The sequence below is a fragment of the Drosophila innubila genome, chromosome X (assembly GCF_004354385.1).
Source record: "Drosophila innubila isolate TH190305 chromosome X, UK_Dinn_1.0, whole genome shotgun sequence".
NCBI lineage: Eukaryota > Metazoa > Arthropoda > Insecta > Diptera > Drosophilidae > Drosophila > Drosophila innubila.
The window spans coordinates 11,714,964-11,736,753 of NC_047626.1; the positions used below are offsets into that span (position 1 = coordinate 11,714,964).

Below are 21,790 nucleotides of genomic sequence, written 5' to 3' on the forward strand. Positions count from 1 at the left end.
TATGAAAAACATTTCCAAAAATATTTAACTAATTTCTTATTATCTCTACAATGATTTTATCCGTTTTAATATATATTTTTCATTAATCAAAAATACAATTCTCGTCTGTAGAAAACCTTTCTAAGGTTTTAAAATAAGTAACCTACTCCCACACTACTACAGTTAATAATTACTATAATCATGCTCTACTCAATGATTTCTTTTACTGTCAAATAATTTGCATTCTAACACATCATTCATCTACTTCAACTATAGTGCCAAAATCACACTTTATCTCTGTCTATCCCTCTACTCCGCTCTCATACTGTTCCTTCTGCTTTTATTTCGACACTCGAATCTGTTGATCCAGACTTGATTCAATTACACAACCTTTAGGTCCAAATTGCGATCAGTGATCCAAGGAGTTGACTGGACAAAGCTGTGAACAATGCGTACAATGTTTCGACTCCTGCTGTGCCTGTTTTATATTTTTATTTTGTCGTCGTCTTCTTGCTGTTGTGTCCCCTTCAGGAAGATCACAACTGATCCGCTGAGACATTGGGTCCGGATAAGGAGGACTCGAGTAGCGCCAGAGTCGAAACTCAAAGCTAAGGCAAAATATGATTGTGTATATGAATATGTATTTTGTCGCCGTGTTCAGCTTTAACTTCAACTCCGACTTGAACTCCAACTCCCTGAGCATGTTCATGTTCGTGTTCGTGTCCTTTTCCATTGAGCATTCACATGGTCTCAGTTCCAGCTCAGTCGCTGTATTGGCGCTCTGTTGTTGTTATTATTATTATTATTATGGTTGTGGTTGCAACAGCGGCGTCCGTCAACGATCCTAAAGCGATTTGCATATTAAAAAAAATACAATTTTTTTTTTTTTTTTTTTTTTTTTTGAAATCACTTTGTTAAGCTTTGTTCGGCGGCAGTCGGAGGCGATCAGAGGCGATCGGAGGCGTTCATAATCAAAACTGAAGTGATGCGATGCGATGCGGTGCGGTGTGGCGACTCCCCACCTCACCCCTTTCTGCCACACAAAACCACTGCGACTCTCGACAGCCACAATGTGGCTTAAACGTTAGCTGGGTCGGCTGGCTTGACCAACATATTTTATATGCAGCAAGCCGTGTTGACACTTTTTATGTGTTTAATAAATTAAGTTTTACAAAATAGAGAGACAGAGCAAGACACAAAGCGAGAGAGCGAGAGAGAGAGCGTGTGAGAATCAGACACGCTGTCGCTTCTGGGATCTTTTGGAATCTTTGGGATCTTGGCACATTTCGGTTCGTTTAATGGGTGACATTTCGACCAACAAAAATGAAATAAACAAAAACAGCAACAACAGCAACAACAACAACAAAATAATATTATTTTGTTGGTCGACTTTAACACGCATTTATGGCTTCTGCTTTATGGCCTTCGGAATGCGTTAAAACAAAAAAAAAAAAAAACAAAAACAGAATATATGTTCCAAAGCCCAATAAAGATGATTGGTGTCTTGGCCATGGTAACGCTTCTTCTTTCTGCCTCTCACGAATTCGCTGAAGGTTTCTTTTTTTTTTTTAATTTTGTGGTCACACAAAATTATGAAATTTTAATGAATTTCCATGGAAAGTGAAGGCAGGACTTTCATTAGAATGAACCAAATTCAAAATCAAATAGATTAACATATGTCATCTTACCTAAAGCAATTTAAAATTCCGTCAAGAAACTCTGTATCAAATTATTAATTAATTGTGGAATGAAGCTTTGAATGGTTTCAGCATGGGAAAAGCCAAAATGTTGACATTGACAATTTGAAAGAAGATTGCAGGGCGTTTTGAAGAAAGGGTATTAAGCCTTAACAAAATATTTTTTTTTTTTTTTTTTTTTTTCAATTAATTATATTCGAGCGCCAATTAAAGATTGTTCCAATTCAACTTTAAATTAATAAGTCTGGATAAATATTGTAAATAATATTTCAATCTTAAATTAAAATAAATTACAAATTTTTGCTAATAGGAATAATGATAAATAGTTTTGTTTGTAAGAAAAAAAAAAATATTAAATATATTAGCTATAAATTAAAATTAAATTCAAGTCCATTCAAAGCCCCGCAGTCAATACAGGGTTAACGATTACTAGTTGATCGAAAATAATAGCACTAAAATGTCACCTTAGCTCGAGTATTGACAATGACAGAAATAATTACATAAATATGATTATATAGATACACAGAGATAAACGAGGAACTGAGAACTCGTTTGGCAAGAGTTTTAAATAAAAATCGACACAGTTAGAGCGGGGAAGAAAGAGAGAGAAGAGAACGTGTAAAAGAGTGGGATAGAAATAAAGCAAAAATATTAACCAAAAGCAATTAAAACTTGGTCAGCATCTCTTTGGGTTCTGGTTGCGACTTGAGACTGGGGACTGAGAACTGAGAACTGAGAACTGAGAACTGAGGACTGTAAACTGTGCTCTGAGCTTGGTGTAATCGAAATAAATGTCATTGCAATAACAGCAACAACAAGAGCAATAGCAATGACAACAACAACATTACAAACAGGTGGCAATTAAAATACAATTTGTGCAGTATTTAAATTACTTGCCGAGATGACATATGTCATGCAAACTGCCCACAGACAACAACAACAACCACAACAACAACAACAACGATAACTGGCAATTGTAGTAATCGAAACAATACGAGTTTATAGCTGCATACATATGTATGACATATCTTGTATATATATATATATATTTATTAAGTATTTGTACACATCCATAACACGTTCATGTTTCTTTACTCGAAGTTTGTCAATAACAAAGTCATTTACTTTACTGAATGTGACATTCGTGAGCACTTGACAACTCTGTGTAGATTTCTGTTGTTTTTTTTTTCTTTTGGCAATGGCAATTGTAGCAGCATTTTTAACTAGTAGAATACCCTTTAAATTAGACCTAACAATTTATAGACTTTTTTTGCAACAATAGAATTAATTATTATTCTTTTTATCATAATCAATGTGAATTAATTACACAAAAATATAAATTCAAACCAATTTAACACCTTTTAGTCAATGAGCAATAAATTCCACTTTTCGTTTTACACTCTGATCCTTAGTTTTATAATATATTTTTAGTTTATTACGCCAAGTGACAACATTTTCAGTATGAATACATTTTCTGAATGTTACATACAAAATTTAAGATCACTAACTTCTAAAGTTACTAAGATCAACATAGAAGTGTACAAAAAAAAAAAAAAAAAAAACAGACAGTGCTAAATTGACTAAATACTTATCAAAAGAACATTTAATTCATATATTTTTATTGAAGTATTTTTAGAAAAAGTTGAGAGTAAATCAAAAGTGAAATATTAATATATTAAGAAAAGATCGGTTATTATTCATCTTCAAATCAATATGTTTTCCCTATATTTTTGGCTTATTTCTCAGACAATAATTCTTAGTTTTGAGACCAATAACTTAATTTAAAGTGATATATTAATATATTAAAAAAAGATCGGTTATTCTTCATCTTCAAATCAACATGTTTTCTCTATATTTTGGCTTATTTGTCAGACAATAATTCTTAGTTTTGAGACCAATTACTTAATTTTCAGCCTTTTTTAAATAGTGTTGCGGTATTTACCTGTTTTCTACTTGTCTACGTCTATAATTCGCAAGCTGTTTAAGCCGTTTTTAATGTGCATACGATAGACAAGATCGACAACTGCTATAAACAGGCTTAAGTCGGAGATTCCGTATATCTATTTAAATAATATTAGTCAAAATTTTCTCACGCATCGTTACTTAATGATCAGCTAATACAGCTTACCATTTAGAGTTGTCCGATTGACGACGACGACAACGATGTCGATGTCGATGTCGATGACGATGACGCTGCCGATCCCAATCATAATTTGCGTATCCAACGATCGACGATCGTCAGAAGCGAACGCGCAACGCACAACGCGATCGCGATCGCGATCTCGATCACGAGCTGAGTTTGCTTGTGTTGTATAGGGGAAGAAGGGGGAAGGTAGCGATAGGGGTAGGGGTAGGGGATCTGGTACCATGGCGGTCTTTGGCTAGACATCGAGACATCGAGATCGACTCTTGTGCCGGCGCACAAGAATGTGACATGAGAATTTGAAGTGGAAGTGGCCATGGTCGACAAGCACGAAGATCGTCAGAGCGTTGCTCTCTTCCTCTTGCTCTTTCTCTTCTTATGCTCTGGGCACTCAAATAAGTATTGGATATATGTGTGCGTGTGTGCGTGTGTGTGTACATTGTCTTGTCACGCCGCTCGTAACGCAACCAAATGTCCACTCTGTGTGTCCGTGTGCCGTGTGGCAAAGCCAACGTCCGATCTTGGACGCGCTCTCGAAATTGTTGAAGTGTCCACTCCGAATTTGTCACATCATTATTCTTATTTTTCTTTTCAATAATCATATTTACACACACACACACACGCACACACGCCTGGGAGGTCTTTTGGCCACTTCGTTAGGCGTTTTCGGTGGAACTCCTTGAGCATCGGCCCAGTGGACAATGTTTCACGTGGAGACAAGCAACAGTGACAGCGACTGCTTCTCAGCTCATCAGAGAGTCGCCGTGCGAAAGAGAGGCAGTTAGGAGGTGACAGAGAGAGAGAGAGAGAGAGAGAGAGAGAACTCACCTAACTTACCTACAGCATTGACCATGATAAACATTCATTTATTTTTGTTACTAATGGCATTAATAATGGGGTTAGTCTAGTTCATAACAAGGCGGTTATTAGCATTATTGGTATACCCTGTAAGCATTGCATAGCGAAAGTGTATGTCAGACTTAGCAACATGTGAAAGAAAGTCTTCTTAAACTAGAATCAGGGAATAACATTGGAACCGGAATCGGAACCATTTAATTTTTAGTACCGAAACTGAAATCGTAACCGATATTAATTCTCTTTTAAGAATTGAAAACCGAAACGCTTGTACCGGTACGGTTGTGGTAAAGTTGCTAGGTCAAAAAGTTGACAAATTTCCAACTGTCATAACTTAAAGAAAACTGACCCGATTTTCAATCGGATTGCCATTTTGGTCATGATTCTATCTCTTAATTCATACTGCATTTAAATTTTTTGCATTTAAATTTTTTTTTTATATTTTTTCGACCATCATAGCCATTCTTCCACTTTTATGGTAAGGGTCCCCCCTTTGAAATTTTGAAAATTCAACATTATATATCTCAAGTTTTTGCTTTTAATCAACTCCTTACCGAAAGAAGAAGACTGAATTAGAACCTTTTACCGAAATAGTTATTTCGGAACGTACCGGTACCGAAACCGTAAACTTTATTGGTTTCGATTTGATTCTATGACTAGAATTAACTTTGCGTTTCTTATTGACTTGTTATGTTTAACAGCTCAGTTCTTATTACTTGTATATACCCTGCAAATCTCGTACTGGATTTCACTGGTTATAAATAGCGTGTAAAGGAAATTACAAAAATATTTTCGATCTTCAGCACAATTGTCATTATCTAACATGTTTATATATATTCTGCATATTCTGTAAATTACTTAATTTAAATATATGCTTATTTAATGTATCTAGAAGTTTTAAACTCTCATTCTATTAAAACTTAAACAGCTATTCAAGCTGTTATATTTAACCGATCTGAATGAAATTAGCTGGAATGATTTATGATAATAAAAGGAACTGTTAAACATCAAAGAGAATATTGTATCTTAAAATTGGTGGCTGTGATGGATTTTTTTTTTTTTTTGTTTCAATATGGAAAGAGTAGTGTACAAATTTTAAAAGCACTGTGTTGTTCTTAAGTTTCACAAAAGTCTGTCTATTTTCATTTTATATTTATCGTTATCTTGATAACAATATATTTAAAGTGCTTTCATTTCTAATTTAGCTTTATTTTCTTTATCATTACAGCATCCAGATCAATTGGAAACACGGACAACGAATCAATTAGCAATTACAAAACTGAATATCTGAATAGATATATCTAAATATATATATATATATAGATACTCTATATCTAGTCTACCGAAACGTCACAACAACTATCTTATAGCTTACGTCTAGTAGTGTTTTTTTTTTTTTTTTTGAAAACCCCCAAAAAAAAAAGGCGCGCTTCTTCCTCTTCTTGATGAATATTGGCCAGGAGAAGCATTCGCATTCGCATTCGCATCAACATTCGCATCCGCATTCGCATTCGCATCCGCAGCAGACAACGCGTAATCGCAGCATAGAGTATACAACGAGTGCAATCGATTATTCCGATTATTCAGGCTTGCTGCTGAGCGGTTATCGATATACGCTGCCGCTGCCGCTTGGACATGAGCACCATCGATTGCCGCAGTCGGAACAGATTGAGCAGCAACAACAACAACAACGTGTGAGCAGTCCCAGCAGCGGCAGCAGCTCCATGGTTATGACACCGAGTCGACGCAGCTCGCCGCCGCCGTCGACGTTGCCGTTGCCGCTGTCGCTAACGCTGCCGCTGCCGCTATCCACGCGGCATGCAACAACTCAATCTCAGTCTCAGTCTCAATCTCAGTCGCAATCTCAATCTCAATCACCTTCGCATTGCATGAACGCGCACTTTTTGCATTTGCAGTCGCAGCTGCATCAAAAACTGTCAGCCAGCTATTTTCGCAACCCGCCCACCGCCTCCGCCTCCTCGCCGACGGCCACGCCCACCGAGCGGGAACGGGAACGGGATAGAGTAACGCCGCCAGCAGCGACAACGACGAGCATGAGCACAGTGCAATTGAATCCGTTGAGCGATTTGCAGAATATGCAACCATTTGATTTTCGCAAAATCAATGCATTTGCGGCGCCACCGCCAAATGCCAGCAACACCACCGCCGTCGACTATGTGCAACATCATCATCAGCAGCAGCATCACAATCATCATCAGCAGGCGGTGCACTTGCAACAGCAGGCGGTGCAACAGGCGGCCGTGTTGGCCCAAGCGCGGCGACGCATCAATGAGGCAACAACGCCGGGAGAGAAAAGCGCTGCGGTTGCAGCGGCAGCGGCTGCAGCGGCGGCAGCGGCACAAAGCAATCAGTTCTTCAGTGCAATGGCAATGGCGGGACATACGCTGCCTTATCACTTGCCACCACCGCCGCCGCCACCGCCACCAACAGCAACATCACAGCAGCAACAGCAGCAGCAGCAGCAACAACAGCAACAGCAGCAGCAACAAGCGAACAGCGGAGGCGCCACCGAACACAGTCACAGTCGGAGTCACTCGCCAACGCAAATAAATCACAGTCACAGTCACGCTCACAGTCACGCTCACAGTCACAGTCATAACCAATATCATCATCATACGCATCATCATCATCAACCGAAAGCAGCGCCAACCACATGCCCGGAGGACAACAACAAATCTCGTCACTTGAGCGCCGACAAATCCTCCTCCACAACAGCAGCAGGAGCAGCTTCATCCTCCAGCAATTCACAGCGCATGACACGACTGGCGCTCGCCACGGGCTCGAATCTACGGGCAAGTCGCAAATCCGGACACTCACCCGGCGGCAGCAAGCGGCAATGGGGCACAATGCCCGCTAATCTCGGTACACAGTTCATCAATCCCGTGACCGGGAAGAAGCGGGTGCAGTGCAATGTGTGCCTGAAGACATTCTGCGACAAGGGCGCCCTCAAGATCCACTTTTCGGCGGTGCACTTGCGCGAGATGCACAAGTGTACGGTGGACGGTTGCAGCATGATGTTTAGCTCGCGGCGTTCGCGGAATCGCCACAGTGCGAATCCCAATCCCAAGTTGCATTCACCGCATCTGCGACGCAAGATCTCGCCGCACGATGGACGCAGTGCGCAGCCGCATCCATTGTTGTTGCAGGCACCAAATGGTATTATGGCCGGATTGGGTGCGTTTGGCAGTTTTCCGCTGTTGACGCCACCGCCGGATTTGCGGCATCATGCGCTCGGTGGCATGGAGCTGAAGCATGGCCAGGAGTATCTGCAACGTTCATATATGGATAATAATAACGGCATGCTGGGCAGATTTGAGGGACAGCGACGTAAGGCGAGATTGGAAGCGGGCGAGGACATGGAGGATGATGATGTTGATGATGACGATGATGAGATACTCGAGGTGATACGTATGCCCGACGATGATGATGATGACGATGATGATCCCGATGGCGATGATGACGATGACGATCCGGATGGCGATGGCATTGTTGTTGTTGGCGATGAGCTCGAGAGTATACCGGATAAGGATAAACAATGCCACGATGATTATATGCTCGACCATGACAATGAGAGCGATGAGCGCTCCACATCGGCCATCTCCAGTCACAGTCACAGTCACAGTCTGAGTCACAGTCACAGTCACAGTCACAGTCAAACCAAAGAACAACAACAACAACCGCACAGTCCATGCTTGAGTAAAACGGAACCGGAACCGGAACCGTGTCCGGATGTGGATGATGGTCAGCATGAGGATTCGCAGAGTCTAACGGATTCGGCGCATGCTCACGGCCAGACTCCAGCGAGCAAGAGAAAGCGCAAGAGTCAAAATCCAGTCAGATGTACAGTGCAATCCGATGAGAATTCCTGTGACAATTCATTGGATAATTATGATGTTGCCGCCGATTTGTCCATCAAGAAGATCAAGCTCAACGATGAGTTGGATGCGACGGAGACGCAGACGGAGACGGCGACGGAGACGGCGACAGAGACCACAGCGGCAGCAGCCAAAGAAGCCGAGGTGCTAAACAGCTCCTCCAGTGAATCCACCAAGGCGATACCCTCACCACCCCTAACGCCCTACACGATCGATGGCAAATCGCTGATCAAAACGGAGCTGGACGATGAGCACGAACACGAAAACGAACACGAACACGGGCGGGAGCAGGAGCAGGAAGGGGAACGGGAGCAGACGCAAACTGGCACTTTGGATCTATCACTGAGCACAGCTGGAGGATCGATGATCAAGCAGGAGCCGCTGGATGAGCTGGCCTTGAGCTACGGCGCCGATGCGGATGAGAATCGTTACTTGCGCATCAAGCAGGAGCTGCTGGGCGATGATGATGCCATCTATGGACGCACTGCAGCCGACTGTCTTACCAAGAACAACAACAACATCATAATGACTGAGAAAAGCGGCGATGCCAATGGCAACTTGAAAGCGATAACGAAATCGATAAACGCTGCAGTTAACGAGCCGGAGCTGGAACCGGAACCAGAACCGGAACCAGAGCCGGAACCAGAACCGGAACCAGAGCCGGAACCGGAACCGGAACCAGAGGTGCCCATCGATAAGGAGAATCCATTAAAGTGCACCGCCTGCGGTGACATTTTTCAGAATCACTTCCACTTGAAGACCCACTACCAAAGCGTGCACCTCAAGCTGCACCACAAGTGCAACATCGATGGCTGCAACGCCGCATTCCCCTCCAAACGCAGTCGCGATCGTCACAGCTCCAATCTCAACTTGCATCGCAAGCTGCTCTCCACCAGCGATGAGCATAATATGTTAATGCCACCCGATTCATTGCTGGAATTGATGAATATCAATAATAATAAAGCATTTGCTGCAGGTGGAGCAGTTGGACCAGGTGCAGGTGGTGCAGGTGCAGGTGGTGTGGCAGCTGCTGGCGCCTCACTTGGTGCGGCGGGAATACAGGCAGAGATCCTGGCGAGAATCTGTGCGGGTGCACATGCTCACGGCTTGAGCATGCCACTCTGCTTTGAGGCACTGCAACATCGTTTTGCACATGGACATGGACATGGACATGGGCATGGACATGGACATGGTGGACATGGCCAGTTGCCAGCTGGCTTCGCGGATGCCAATGCAAATGCGAATGCCTTTATTGCTGCCACCGATCCGCGTCTCAATCCGCTGCTCAATCACGCCGGCAATCCACTGCTCTTCCCCGGCCTCTCCCGTCTGCCGCGCTTCCCACACTTGACGCCCCACATGCTCGCCGCCGGCGCCAGTGCGCTGAGTCCCTTCTGCCGACGCACATCTTCCGATTCGAATTCCCAGCATTCGATAACACCGCCAGTGGTTGGAGCTGCTGCTGGTAATCTTGGTGTGGGTGTCAACACTTTGATGGGATTACGACCACGCTCTGGTGGCTCGGCATCTGGTTCACCCGTATATGATGGACACACGCACTCCCATCATCTGCATATGCAGGCAGCGGGAGGAGGCGAGGAGGGAGGCCAGAATCAGCGGCAATCTCCAGATCGCATATCATGACCATGTACCTCGTACTATGCCAAGGCGCTGGCATTTTATCATTAAAGGATGGAGCGGATGGAACGAATGGAACCGAGAACAGTGGGAAGTAAGAAAGGATCGTCGTGAAAATCACAACAAGTTCATTCATGCAATATCAGGCTAAAAATAATAGAAGAAGAAAAAAAAAGAAACACTTAGGACTACAGCATTGCTCATAATCATTAAAAGTATTTATCGATAAATCGATAACTTATCGATAAATCGATAACTTATCGATCAGCTAATTCGCAGCGCTCATAATAAATAATAATAATAATTATTATAATAATAACAATACTTTTACTAGGCTAATATCAAATATTAGATGGATCAACTAGCATTTTTTTTTTATATATACATTAAATATATATTTAAAAAAATAGATGTATCGATATATATATCGATTTATATAAATAACGATGAAAATACCCCTCCTAGCCCCGCCTCCCAGAAACCTTTTTTTTTTTTGAACTTGTATTTATAAAAACCTGTTGTTTTGTGTACAAGCATAAAATTTTGTAGAGAATTGATAAAAAAAAAATATTATAATTATAATAATACATATTTAATATTGATGATGATATAATAAATGATTAATAAAATTGCACTAATATATGATAAACAACGATATATATTGTTAGTGATACTCGATTATGTAAGCAATTAGCCTCTAAGCGTATACTTCACATCTGTGTGTGTGTACTATATACTTGTTTTTTTTTTTTTTTTTTTTTTTTTGTGGAAGAATTGTACTGCTACAGAAGGCCCTAAGTCCCCCTCACGTAAACCTAATATTGTATGATAAAAAAAAGTATTTAAATATTTAATAAAGAATTACGAGTCAACGAACAAACAAACAAAATGCTTTCACAAAACTCAACAATTGATCTGATCTGATACTTTTTTTTTATTATTATTATTATTATTCTAACTGTTTTCTTTTATGAGAAAATCCTTAAGAGTATAATATAATAGTGGGATAGTTCTGAAGCAGTAACCAGGCAAATACCTTCAACTCATATTTAAGCTATATATGTTTGCAATAAAAATATCATGAAAAATATAAAAACAATCAACTGTTTTCTTTTTATTGCTTGGCTAAAGGGGTAACTAGTGCTTTGATTTAAAAGGTGGGTAAGGCAAAAATACTTGTGAGTATTAAATATGTACACAAAATTGCAATTGACATTAAATTTTAAAATTTTAGTAGGAATGCAGTCAAAGCTTTGTATAATAAACTCAATAGTCGGTGTTGCAGTAACTATATTTTAGTTCGAAAGGAAACCTCGACAAGGAAAAATTGTGCTAGAATATAAACTTATGATCTTTTTATAACCAGGCAGTGGATTATTCACTTGCTTTAAGTATATAGTTAGGTGAATTACATTATATTCTATTTTCACTTAGAAAAAATCAACGGAAAGATCTATAGAAGATATATTAAAGAATTTTCAAAATATTTGTATCGCATTAGGTAAAGAATAGATTCTAAATGTCTAGACAGCGTAAATATTTCAATGAGTTCAAAAAATGTAAGAGCTAGAGGGACCAGATTTCGTACAAAAATTCCTTTAGAGTGTTTTCTTAAGCTTATTGTTGATTAAAAAAAAAATTAATGCAGAAATATTTATAGGAAATAGAAATAGGATCCCTTAAGTTATGATTGATACCAGTGGCACTCGAACCGTCAAATGCGTTGACATTCAAAGAAATTGTTTGTAAACAGCAAAATATATCTTAGCTATCATATCTGTTTATTAAACAATCGAAATGAAATCTTCAGCAAACGTCCGCTAAATAGACCACCTTATATGTAATAAATCTAAGTCCGTAGATTCAATAGGTCGTACACAATTCTGGAGTATTTTCCAGTGCACCCTTTGGATACTGGTCTAAAAATTGGTTAGAAAATTGTATAACAATCTGATAAATCAAATGGAGCTCAATTAGATTAGATAAACGAAATAACAAATAAATTTACCTTTGGCCTTTCGGGTTGTAAATTGTTTGAATAATTGAAGAATAGTCTAGGCTAGATACAAACCTGCTTATTAGGATGCCATTCTTGAAATGCAAAATTGTGGTTGCATTTTAGTTGCCATTTGCAGTTTTTTAGGGGGTTTTTTTATTTTAGACAAGGGGGGTTGCTAGGCATGCGATTTTAATTTTAGATCGATTAAAAGGGCTCGTAAATTTTGTCCGGGGTTTTCTTTTGGTTCCCTCCCTCTAAGCGGGGGCGTCAGTCAGTGTCCAAATAAATAAACTGCATCGAATGGGTTGTAACATTGGACATACATACTCATATGTGGGTAGGTTACATATACGACTTAGTATCTATATAGAATAACAATACAATGTAAGGAGTAGGTATCTCTCTGTGTTGGATGGCTTTTGTGGTTGTCCATGTCACCCCTGGGCCGACGAGGACGACGCCATTGCCAATGCAATGGCCTCCCTTAGGAGAAAATAACACAGACACACACACACACACACACCTCACTGTATTTATACATGTGTGTGTGTGTCTGTGTGTGTGGTGTTACGAGTAGTGCAATTTATTTAAAGTAACATTTTAGTGTTTCCTTCCGCTGAAATTCGTTCTCTTCCTTCCTGTTGGCAAAAGTCTCTTGCCTCGTACGAATAACAACAGATTGTGGGCAAATAAAATTGCCACAATGTTATCGTTAAGCCTGCAGGACACGCAGCAACACTGACAACAACACCACCAACAACAACAACAACGACAACAACTTGGTATCCGCATACAGGGCACGTCTCTGCCGCTTACATATCCTTACACTCAGCTTACATACACCATATGGCGACCTATGCACACATATGCACTCTCCACACTTGTACACACATAGTGTTATATACTGTACTTGCTGTCGACTGCATTTCATTAGCTACTTTATCGCAAGCAAAAAAAAAAACAGAAAAAAAAACAAATGTTTCTATCTATCTGTATGGATCAGTTACAGTTGGTGGCGACAGTTATACACGTACACCTGTATATTATATCAGCCTACACTGATAAAAAAAAGACCGTTCTCTAAATCAACAATATTCGCCTTAAATATTTTAGCTTTTTAAGAAGACAACTTTAAAAAAGATCTAAAAAATACTCGCACACATTAAGATATTTATTTGCACACATTGAAAAATTTGTAGAATTCTTGAGACAAAAAACTTAATCACCATATATTTTTGTACAGTGCAGAGAGCTATGACATTATGACATGGATAATCTTGTTCCAAATGCAATTTGGCTTTTGTTTACAGCCTGCTTTATAGAGCAACGCAATTCTGCACTTTTTTAATGCCTTCAAAAAAGTAACCAAACTACACTCTCACATATATGTATGCACACACATACGGATTTACACACTCACACAGTGCAAAAACTAATGAGCGTGTTTGGTATTTTATGGGACTCCTCGCAACGCTTTCTATACAAACAACTGTAACTGCAAATGGCCAAAGCATTGATGCCTTGCCTCAGACATACCCTGTAAATTATGAAAAAATGTATTATTTTGTTAAATAGTGTTGTATAATGATTTAAACTTGATTGTAGTATAACTATATTTAAAAGGAACAAACTTACAAATAATATATTTTGTGGTTCTTAAAGATGAAATTTGAGAATTTTTTTTTTTTACAAATATTAGTAAAAAATAAAAAAAAAATTTTTTTTTTAAATCTATTTAACATCTTCTGTAAAGTTTCTGTAAGTGGTTCCATTTATTAGAAACTAAAATACCCCGTTCTACCAAATTCTTTGCACTTTTACGACTTTTCTTTAATCTCAGGCGGGTTGTCGGACTTTATTTCTGCGTGAGAATGATAGCTCGTTGTGGGTCTTCAAATCAGATCTCTAAGCTGGACTTAATCAGTTTTACAGTCGGTTTTATTTTACATTAAAAAGCCGCACTACACATAGCCTCACTTTGTGTAACATAACCTCACATATATTAAGACCTTAAAGATCTCCAACTGATTGAATATTTCTGAACGTTAATAGATCGATGCCACTAATATTAAAAATAGATATTTTTTAAATAGAGTTTATCTAGATACACTAGCAGTATACGTGACCGTCAAGCTACTGTACAGGGTATATGAAAGTACAAACTTTTGCTAATGTGCATGTGAGTGTGAGAGTATGTATGTGTCTTTCAGGACATGTAAGCGACGAGTGCGATATGTGTATTACATAATAAGTATATGTAAGTAGTGTGCACAGACAATTGCCAAGTAGAGTCGACAGGTAAATATCGGTCGCTGTAAGTACATATATGTACAATATATAACCGATATGTGAATACATATGTGTGTGTATGTAGACACCTTGGATGCCACGGATAGTGCAGTCTGTGTCTAGCCCCTAACGTGCAATTGTTAAGTTTTGTTTCGGCCTCCGGCAAAATGGGTGGAGAATATGGTGGGAGGTGTGACAACCCTGGGGTTTGGGCCTCTTTACGGGTTCCGGCAATGTATTTTGCTCAACACAACACAACACAACAGAACAGAACAGAGCACAACACTAACGGGTTGCATACAGCAGATGTGTTTGGGCCAAAAATACTGATAATGTACGCCAGCCAACTGCAACTAATTTGTTAGCGAGGACCTTGCAGTCAGTCAGCCGTTGATTTAAAGATACAGACATACACACATTGTAGATATCTCGTCGAGAAAGTTATCCTCCATATGAATCGATATAAAATCTACAGATAGTATCTGTTTTAACAGTAAAGAAACTCTCTTAAACTTGTAGAATAATACGTAAGATATCATTTATGCAAGATAGAAATGTGAACTATAATCCGAAATGTTTAATTTTACCCACTTGCAGCTGGATTTTTCTGGGAATTCTTTTATATATACAAGTATATATCATTTTTCTGTATATATCCTTTTTCGTTTCCGAATCGAACATAAATTTTTAGAACACTTAAAAGCAGGGAATCAAACAGAAACAAAAATAGCATCGATATCAATATCTAGTAGAATCTAGAAGAAAATATTTTTTTTATGAATTTCATAAAATTTAAATGCAGAATGAATTAAAATGCTAAGTAATGATTAAAATGACATTTCGCTTGAAAATCGGTTCAGTTTTGATCAAGTTATGACAGTTTGAAGTTGGTCGTACTTTGGATTTAACCACTTTACAAGTCAAAATTTTTGTTCAATTTCACATGATTTTTTACAAAAAAAATGAAAGGTCTCAGAATCAAGTTTAAAGTGTTGTTTTATACTAATTACGATATAAGGAGTTGATTAAAAGTGAAAACTTGAGATTTAAAATTTTGAATTTTCAAAATTTCAAAGGGGGGACCCTTAGCATCAAAATCGAATCTGGGTCAAAAATAATAAAACTTTCTAAATTAACAAAAATTGAATACAGAATGAATTTAGAGGCCAAATCATGATCAAAACGACATTCCGTTTGAAAATCTATTCAGTTTTAATCAAGTAATGACAGTTGAAAGTTGGACAATTCTTTGACCTAGCAACTTTACCACATCCGTACCGGTACAAACGTTTCGGTATTCGGTTCTTGACGGAGAATATTATTTCGATTTTGGAATATCTCAATGGGTTGATAAAAAATATAAGTATCTTTTGACCTATATGTGTCTTAATCGATTGAGCGAAAGGTCAATAGTTAAGAGGCTTTAAAAAAATACGAAAATTGGGGAAAAGTATAGATATTTAAAGTATCTAAAGGGAAGAATACCTGAATCATAAGCTGAAATTATGGAAAATTGCAAAAGACGAAAAACCGTGAACATTTACAAACATTTCGCGATTTGAGAAAACGGAATGGATGTAAGCCAGGCCTAGATAGGGTTAGGGATTGTTGGGAGTAACTGCTGGGGTGGGCAGGTAGAAATAATCCAATTTAAAAAGCGATTGACTAATCCCATTGCTTGTGCGTGCTGTGGGATCACTGAATGGAATCCGACGGCTTTGGATTTCATTGATCTGTGCATTTAGCCAAAAACGATGGAATTAGTCGAAGGGCAGCCAAAACTAATCTATGGCGCAAATCGGGATATATACGTAATCCCCACAGCTGGATGAGGTTGGTTAGAATAAATACGACAGACAAAACAATAAATTGTCACAGTTCATTGCAGACACTTGAAGTGAACAGATCAAAGTTGAAGAAAAGTTCTAGAAATCGATAAAACGATGGATACATCACCTGTTTTTCAGTCAAGTTTCTCGATCAGATCGTTACTCTCGAAGGACAAACGTGAGAAGGGACATGAGTATTATCTCAGCTCGAGTCCGAGTGATTCGTGCAACAGCTCCGAGGATGCCTCCTCCGATGATGGCACTACAAATACCACGAATCCATCAACTTCTGGCAACAACAACAATAACAATGACAAGTCGGATGCCAAGCCAGCTTTTACGTACAGTGCTCTAATTGTGATGGCCATTAGGAGAAGTCCAGAGAAGCGTCTAACGTTGAGTGGCATCTGCAAATGGATAGCTGATAATTTTGCTTATTATCAGAATCACAAAAGTGTTTGGCAAAATTCCATACGTCACAATCTTAGTTTGAATCCGTGTTTTGTGCGTGTTCCACGTGCTTTGGATGATCCAGGACGTGGCCACTATTGGGCATTGGATCCGTATGCGGAGGATTTAACAATTGGCGAGACAACGGGACGCTTGAGACGCAGCAGCAACAACCACAGCAACACACTTATCGGACGCTCAAAGGCAGCGGCAGCTTTGCAGGGACATGTCAAAGGTTATGGGATGCATCCTTATCAGCAGCTCAACACTGCAGCTGCAGCTGCATTCTATGCACAGTTATTTAAGCCACATGCCACCTACTTTCCCATCATGCCAGAGGCAGCACAACAGCAGCAGCAACAACAGCAACAGCAGCATCCAATGATGTTGCAGGGCAATCAACATGCAACTGCAGCTGCCACAGCGTTGGCTAAGGACTCATTGGCTATGACAACGGCAGCAACATATCGCTACCAGCATCAGCAGCAGCATCAGGGCAACTTATCGCTGCAGTACCATCAGCAACAGCAGCAATTGCAACAGCAGCAGCAACAGCAGCAGCAGCAACCTCTGCTTCAACCTCAACACAGCAGCAACCACAACAATTACTACCAGAGACAACAGCAACAACACCAATATCAACACCAACACAATTATTATCTACAACAGCAACAACAGCAACAACACCAGCAACAACACCAGCAACAACATGAACCTTATGCTTCTTCTTATGCCGCCAAATGGCCACAACAACCAATTGAATGTATGTGGCGTTAACATTCATTTCACATTCAAATGTCTCGAATGTCACGAATGTCTTTTGAATTAACTTTCGTCATATATAGTTCAACTTTATTTACTTTTAAGGCGTAGAACGCGTTTCAATTAAGTTCAACTTAAGTGCATTCAAGTCAATTTAAATCAAGTCAACACATCACAAGTTCAACTGCAACCAAATTACATTTTTAAGTACAGTCACTAACACTAATATAACTTAATACTATAGATCTAAAAGTAATTTAAGTGTCTTTAACATAATTTAATATTACTTTCTCTTTGTATTGTTTTTAAATTGAATAAATCTACAAAAACAGAGCGCAAAAATATAAATAGTTTTTGATTTTAGTATTGAAAATCTTAAATCTTAAAGGTATCTATAAAAAAAATTATTTAAAATCTATTTAAGAGCCAGCAAAGTATAAAAGTATTTAGAAAAGTATCTTACTAATATTAATCAGATTGGATACATAATTGAAATAATTTAGAAGCAATCCCAGATTTAAAAACTATTAAATAAAAACTGAAATCAGAGAGCTAAAATTTAACATTGAGTTACAATTTGATGGTTAAAACCAAGCTGGATTTTAAGAAGTTTGTCTCTATTTTATTATAAGCTGTTGACCAGTTTCATCTGTTCGCTTCTCCTGATATTGGATGAGGCTAAGCTTCTGTTAGGCGTAATTATGACCAATTCAAAGGCTTAGCCTGGCTTTTATGATTTAGCATTGCCTCTTAGCTACACCTGTCGCATGTGTCCAGCCCCAAAAGACGAGGACAAAAAGCCATACACAGAGTGTCATCATCATGATGATGATCATTATTATTGTTGTTATAATCATAATTATGAGCAGCAAGCAACATAGAGCATCTTGGCTTAGCAACTTTGGCTCGTAACTTAATGCTAGCGGTCAATAGCATCACAACAACAACGACAACAACAACAACAAATGGTAACAACAACAAATGGCTTATGAAAAGAGCTAATCTGATAATACAGAATTGAAAGGGGCGGTCACGGCACGAATTTTTGCTACACGCTCTTGATACTATGGCAACAGCTTAGTACCAAAAGCGAAATGGTGGACATTGGAGAGGGGAGAGAGACGGCAGATGGGAGACGGGGAAGACGGGAGGAGTAAGAAACAGAGGTGAACCTGTGCCTGGACCTGAGAGACATGGCTGCGACGATTGACGATGACGATGACGATGGCGATGGCAACAACGACGTCAACTGCACCACACTGCACCACAGCACACCACAGCACAGCACCAGCATCATCATCTTCATCATCATCATATTGGTATAGTGCACCTCATGCGAGCATAAAACAAGTAAGACTGCTACACCCGAGCATGCTCGACAGAGAAATACTCGCCAGCCAAACGAATTCTATATATTAGAGTGCATCGATTTGTATGGGAAAAAAAAAACTAAAAATGCTAACCCAAATTTGTAATCTACGATCGATTCCAAGTTGTTTTCACCAAGAAACCATAGTTCTAAAATCAATTTTTTAAAAATATATTTGTTTTTGAAATTTTTTGCATGCATTATTACTATAAATTTAGTATTTTTAGTCCGATCCTGGTCAAGATTGGTATGAAAACTCGTGCTAGGAACAGAACTTTCAAAATCAAAGATCAATTGTCCATTAAACATAATTTTCGTTCATGCAAGCACAAAAAACACAACATTTCTTAACCCAAAAAGCGGGACAAGGAATGGAATTTAAAACTATGGTTTCCTGGTGAAAACATTGTAGAATTGACAGTAGATTATGAATTTAGGTAACCATTTTTTTCGACAAAAAATCGATGCATCCTAATGCATATATTGTTATTAAAAATAAATTAATTAAACGTAAAATGTAATAATTTAAAATATAAATAAATTTTTTACTATAACATAATTCTTGATTTATAAAATAATCTATATCTCCGTGCATTTTATGCGACTATTTAATAGTATTACTTAATATTATTATTCAATAATTTTTAACATTATCAGCACATTTGATAGTCCTAGCTTTAATATACATTTTTGTAGCTATTCGACTAGACATGACTAGTCATAATATTGATAAGATTCAAATATAAGATATTTACATTATGAATAAAAAAGGACAATATCAATGACTTTCGCTGCAACCACTGAAATCGATCACTATTAAATTTTAAATATATTTAATATTTTTTAAAATCAATGACAACATTGATTCTGTTCTTGATGTTGATTAAGAATATCTATATATTAATAATTATTTTATAATTCAGAAATATTTAATTCTGTGTGTTACATTAACTTTTACAAAGCTATTACACTATTACTTCTACACCTTTTGGTTAGCGGGTATAAACAGAAGGGATCGATCGCTTGATCGGACAGCGAAATTGCATTTGTCTGTGGAGCTGTTGTTGCAATTGTTGTTGCCGTTGTTGCTGTTGTTGCTGTTGTTGCTGTTGTTGCTGCTGCACTCGTACTTATTATTGCCAGGCTACATACCCATAATGTTAGCCCGGTAAAGTGCACAGTGCACACTCCCGAGTACGAGTACATGCCTCGAACATGCATAATGACGAGGAGCCGCTGTTTGCCACATGCGGCAGGCTTGTTGTTGCTGCTGCTCCTTCTGCTGCTGCTTGCTGCAGCAGCGACTGTTGCTCGTAATCTGTTGCAGATTGGCGTCTGAGCAACAGATGTCAATAATTCAGAGCCAATAGCGGTTGTTTAGTAGTAGAGTATCGCTATGTCTTTAACTCTTGTATGTGCATGCACTTGGAGAAAGGAGGCAACAAAAAATAGATCTTAATTTCAGTTTCTAAGAATTCTCTTCAACTTTACATAAATCTATCTAGAGCTAAGGATCATCTGACTTAACTATGAGTTAGAACAAAGCTTCTATTTCTAACATCTTTTTACTATTTAGCTATTTATATTGCTTCAGTTTTAGTACATGATTAAGTCATTTATATTTTTTTAATAATTTACACAATAAAATTAAAAGCATTTTACTCAATTTAGCAACAAACTGTGTAAATATTCTAGATTTTCGGCTCTTAAAAAGTACGCCTTATTTAAAAGTATTAGAATGTTCTTAGTATTTAGAAACTAAATTAATTTAATTGAAAACTAAAGTTTTTCTTTAAGTCTTTAGGCACACTTAAAAAAAGCTTGCATTATTCTAATGTCAATGTGCTTAAATTCAGCCGATCAGAACTTAAAATAAACCAATTAAATTTATTGTGGAGAATTCAGATAGGTTCTTCTTATAATCAAAGTCAATAGATCGCTCTTTTGACTTCTTTTGACGCTTTTCTGCGAGTGTATGCATGTAAGTACCTCTCAGTTTTATGTGCCATGTTCCATTTCGGTTCGTTTTAATTTCCTTCCTGATGTTAGAGAGACGACTCAGATCCCCACAAACTACTACCGAGTGAACAAAAGAAGAGATTAAATACAACAACAGCAACAACAAGAGAAATAAAGCGGAGCAAAAAAAAAAAAAAAGAGCAAAATCTGCTCAAACTCAATTATAAAAATTCAACCCAATCTCAATTCCCGCGAAACTGGTGTTTTTAAGTTTTTTCTTTATTTTTTTTTTTTAGTTTTGTTTTTTGTATTTTATTATTGCCGTTCTGGCTTTACTGTGATCCCGATTTCAGAACCCTTTGTGTGTGTTGTTTTGTGGTCATTCGTCATTTTAAGTTCACATACACACACATAGAGTGAGAGAGAGATAGAGAGAGTGAGACAGACGCACACCTCTGTCCCGGGACTGTCCCTAGTCATTGACACTGATATGTGTGGCAAGGTATGTCTTTTGAAATGACAATCTGCAATTTGCTATTCGAAACCGTTTAAAGTAATTTATTTTTTCCCTTCCCGAGGACGCGATCCGCGACTTCTTTGCCATACACAACCATATGAATACACATGTATTTGTATATAAATCTATATAATACAGTATATAAGTTATATGTATAGCATGCTTGTCTCCATCTTCGTCTCTTTGTCGCTTGGTTTGGTCAGCTCTTTTGGGCCGGATGTCTGGGCCAGCTTTAAGAGTATAGAGTCGCTTCACAGTGCTACTCATCAATATATGCACACCAACAAGTCCATTTTTTATTAATTCAGACATACAAAAATATTTCTAAGCAACGAGAGGGAAATTCTGTTTATTTATTCAAGGATTGTGAAACAATCATAATTACTATTGTGTTCTTTTTGAGAAATA

At 38.4% G+C, this 21,790-nt stretch overlaps 2 protein-coding genes across 2 annotated transcripts in view; both read left to right on the forward strand.

Annotated features, from left to right (window-relative positions):
- Nucleotides 1-617: 617 nt before the first annotated feature.
- LOC117786303 lies at nucleotides 618-11,304 on the forward strand. The gene is made up of 5 exons (XM_034624491.1): nucleotides 618-726; nucleotides 6,262-6,401; nucleotides 6,591-7,053; nucleotides 7,336-10,286; nucleotides 10,321-11,304. Exons 1-4 carry the CDS (start codon nucleotides 618-620, stop codon nucleotides 10,212-10,214), a joined length of 3,591 nt encoding a protein of 1,196 aa, XP_034480382.1. The 3' UTR covers nucleotides 10,215-10,286; nucleotides 10,321-11,304.
- A 5,135-nt stretch (nucleotides 11,305-16,439) lies between these two features.
- Nucleotides 16,440-21,790, forward strand: part of LOC117786347 (fork head domain transcription factor slp1) — a 32,459-nt gene continuing 27,108 nt past the window's right edge. Inside the window, exon 1 of the mRNA XM_034624551.1 lies at nucleotides 16,440-17,010. Within this exon, the coding sequence (XP_034480442.1) occupies nucleotides 16,440-17,010 (571 nt within the window). The remainder of the gene's footprint in view (nucleotides 17,011-21,790) is intronic.

Coding starts and splice junctions, on each gene's coding strand:
- LOC117786303 (XM_034624491.1), top strand. CDS start 618: ATGTATTTTGTCGCCGTGTTCAGCTTTAACTTCAACTCCGACTTGAAC. Junction 727..6,261: donor TTCCATTGAGCATTCACATG/GTCTCAGTTCCA, acceptor CCGATTATTCAG/GCTTGCTGCTGAGCGGTTAT. Junction 6,402..6,590: donor GCAGCGGCAGCAGCTCCATG/GTTATGACACCG, acceptor TTGCATTTGCAG/TCGCAGCTGCATCAAAAACT.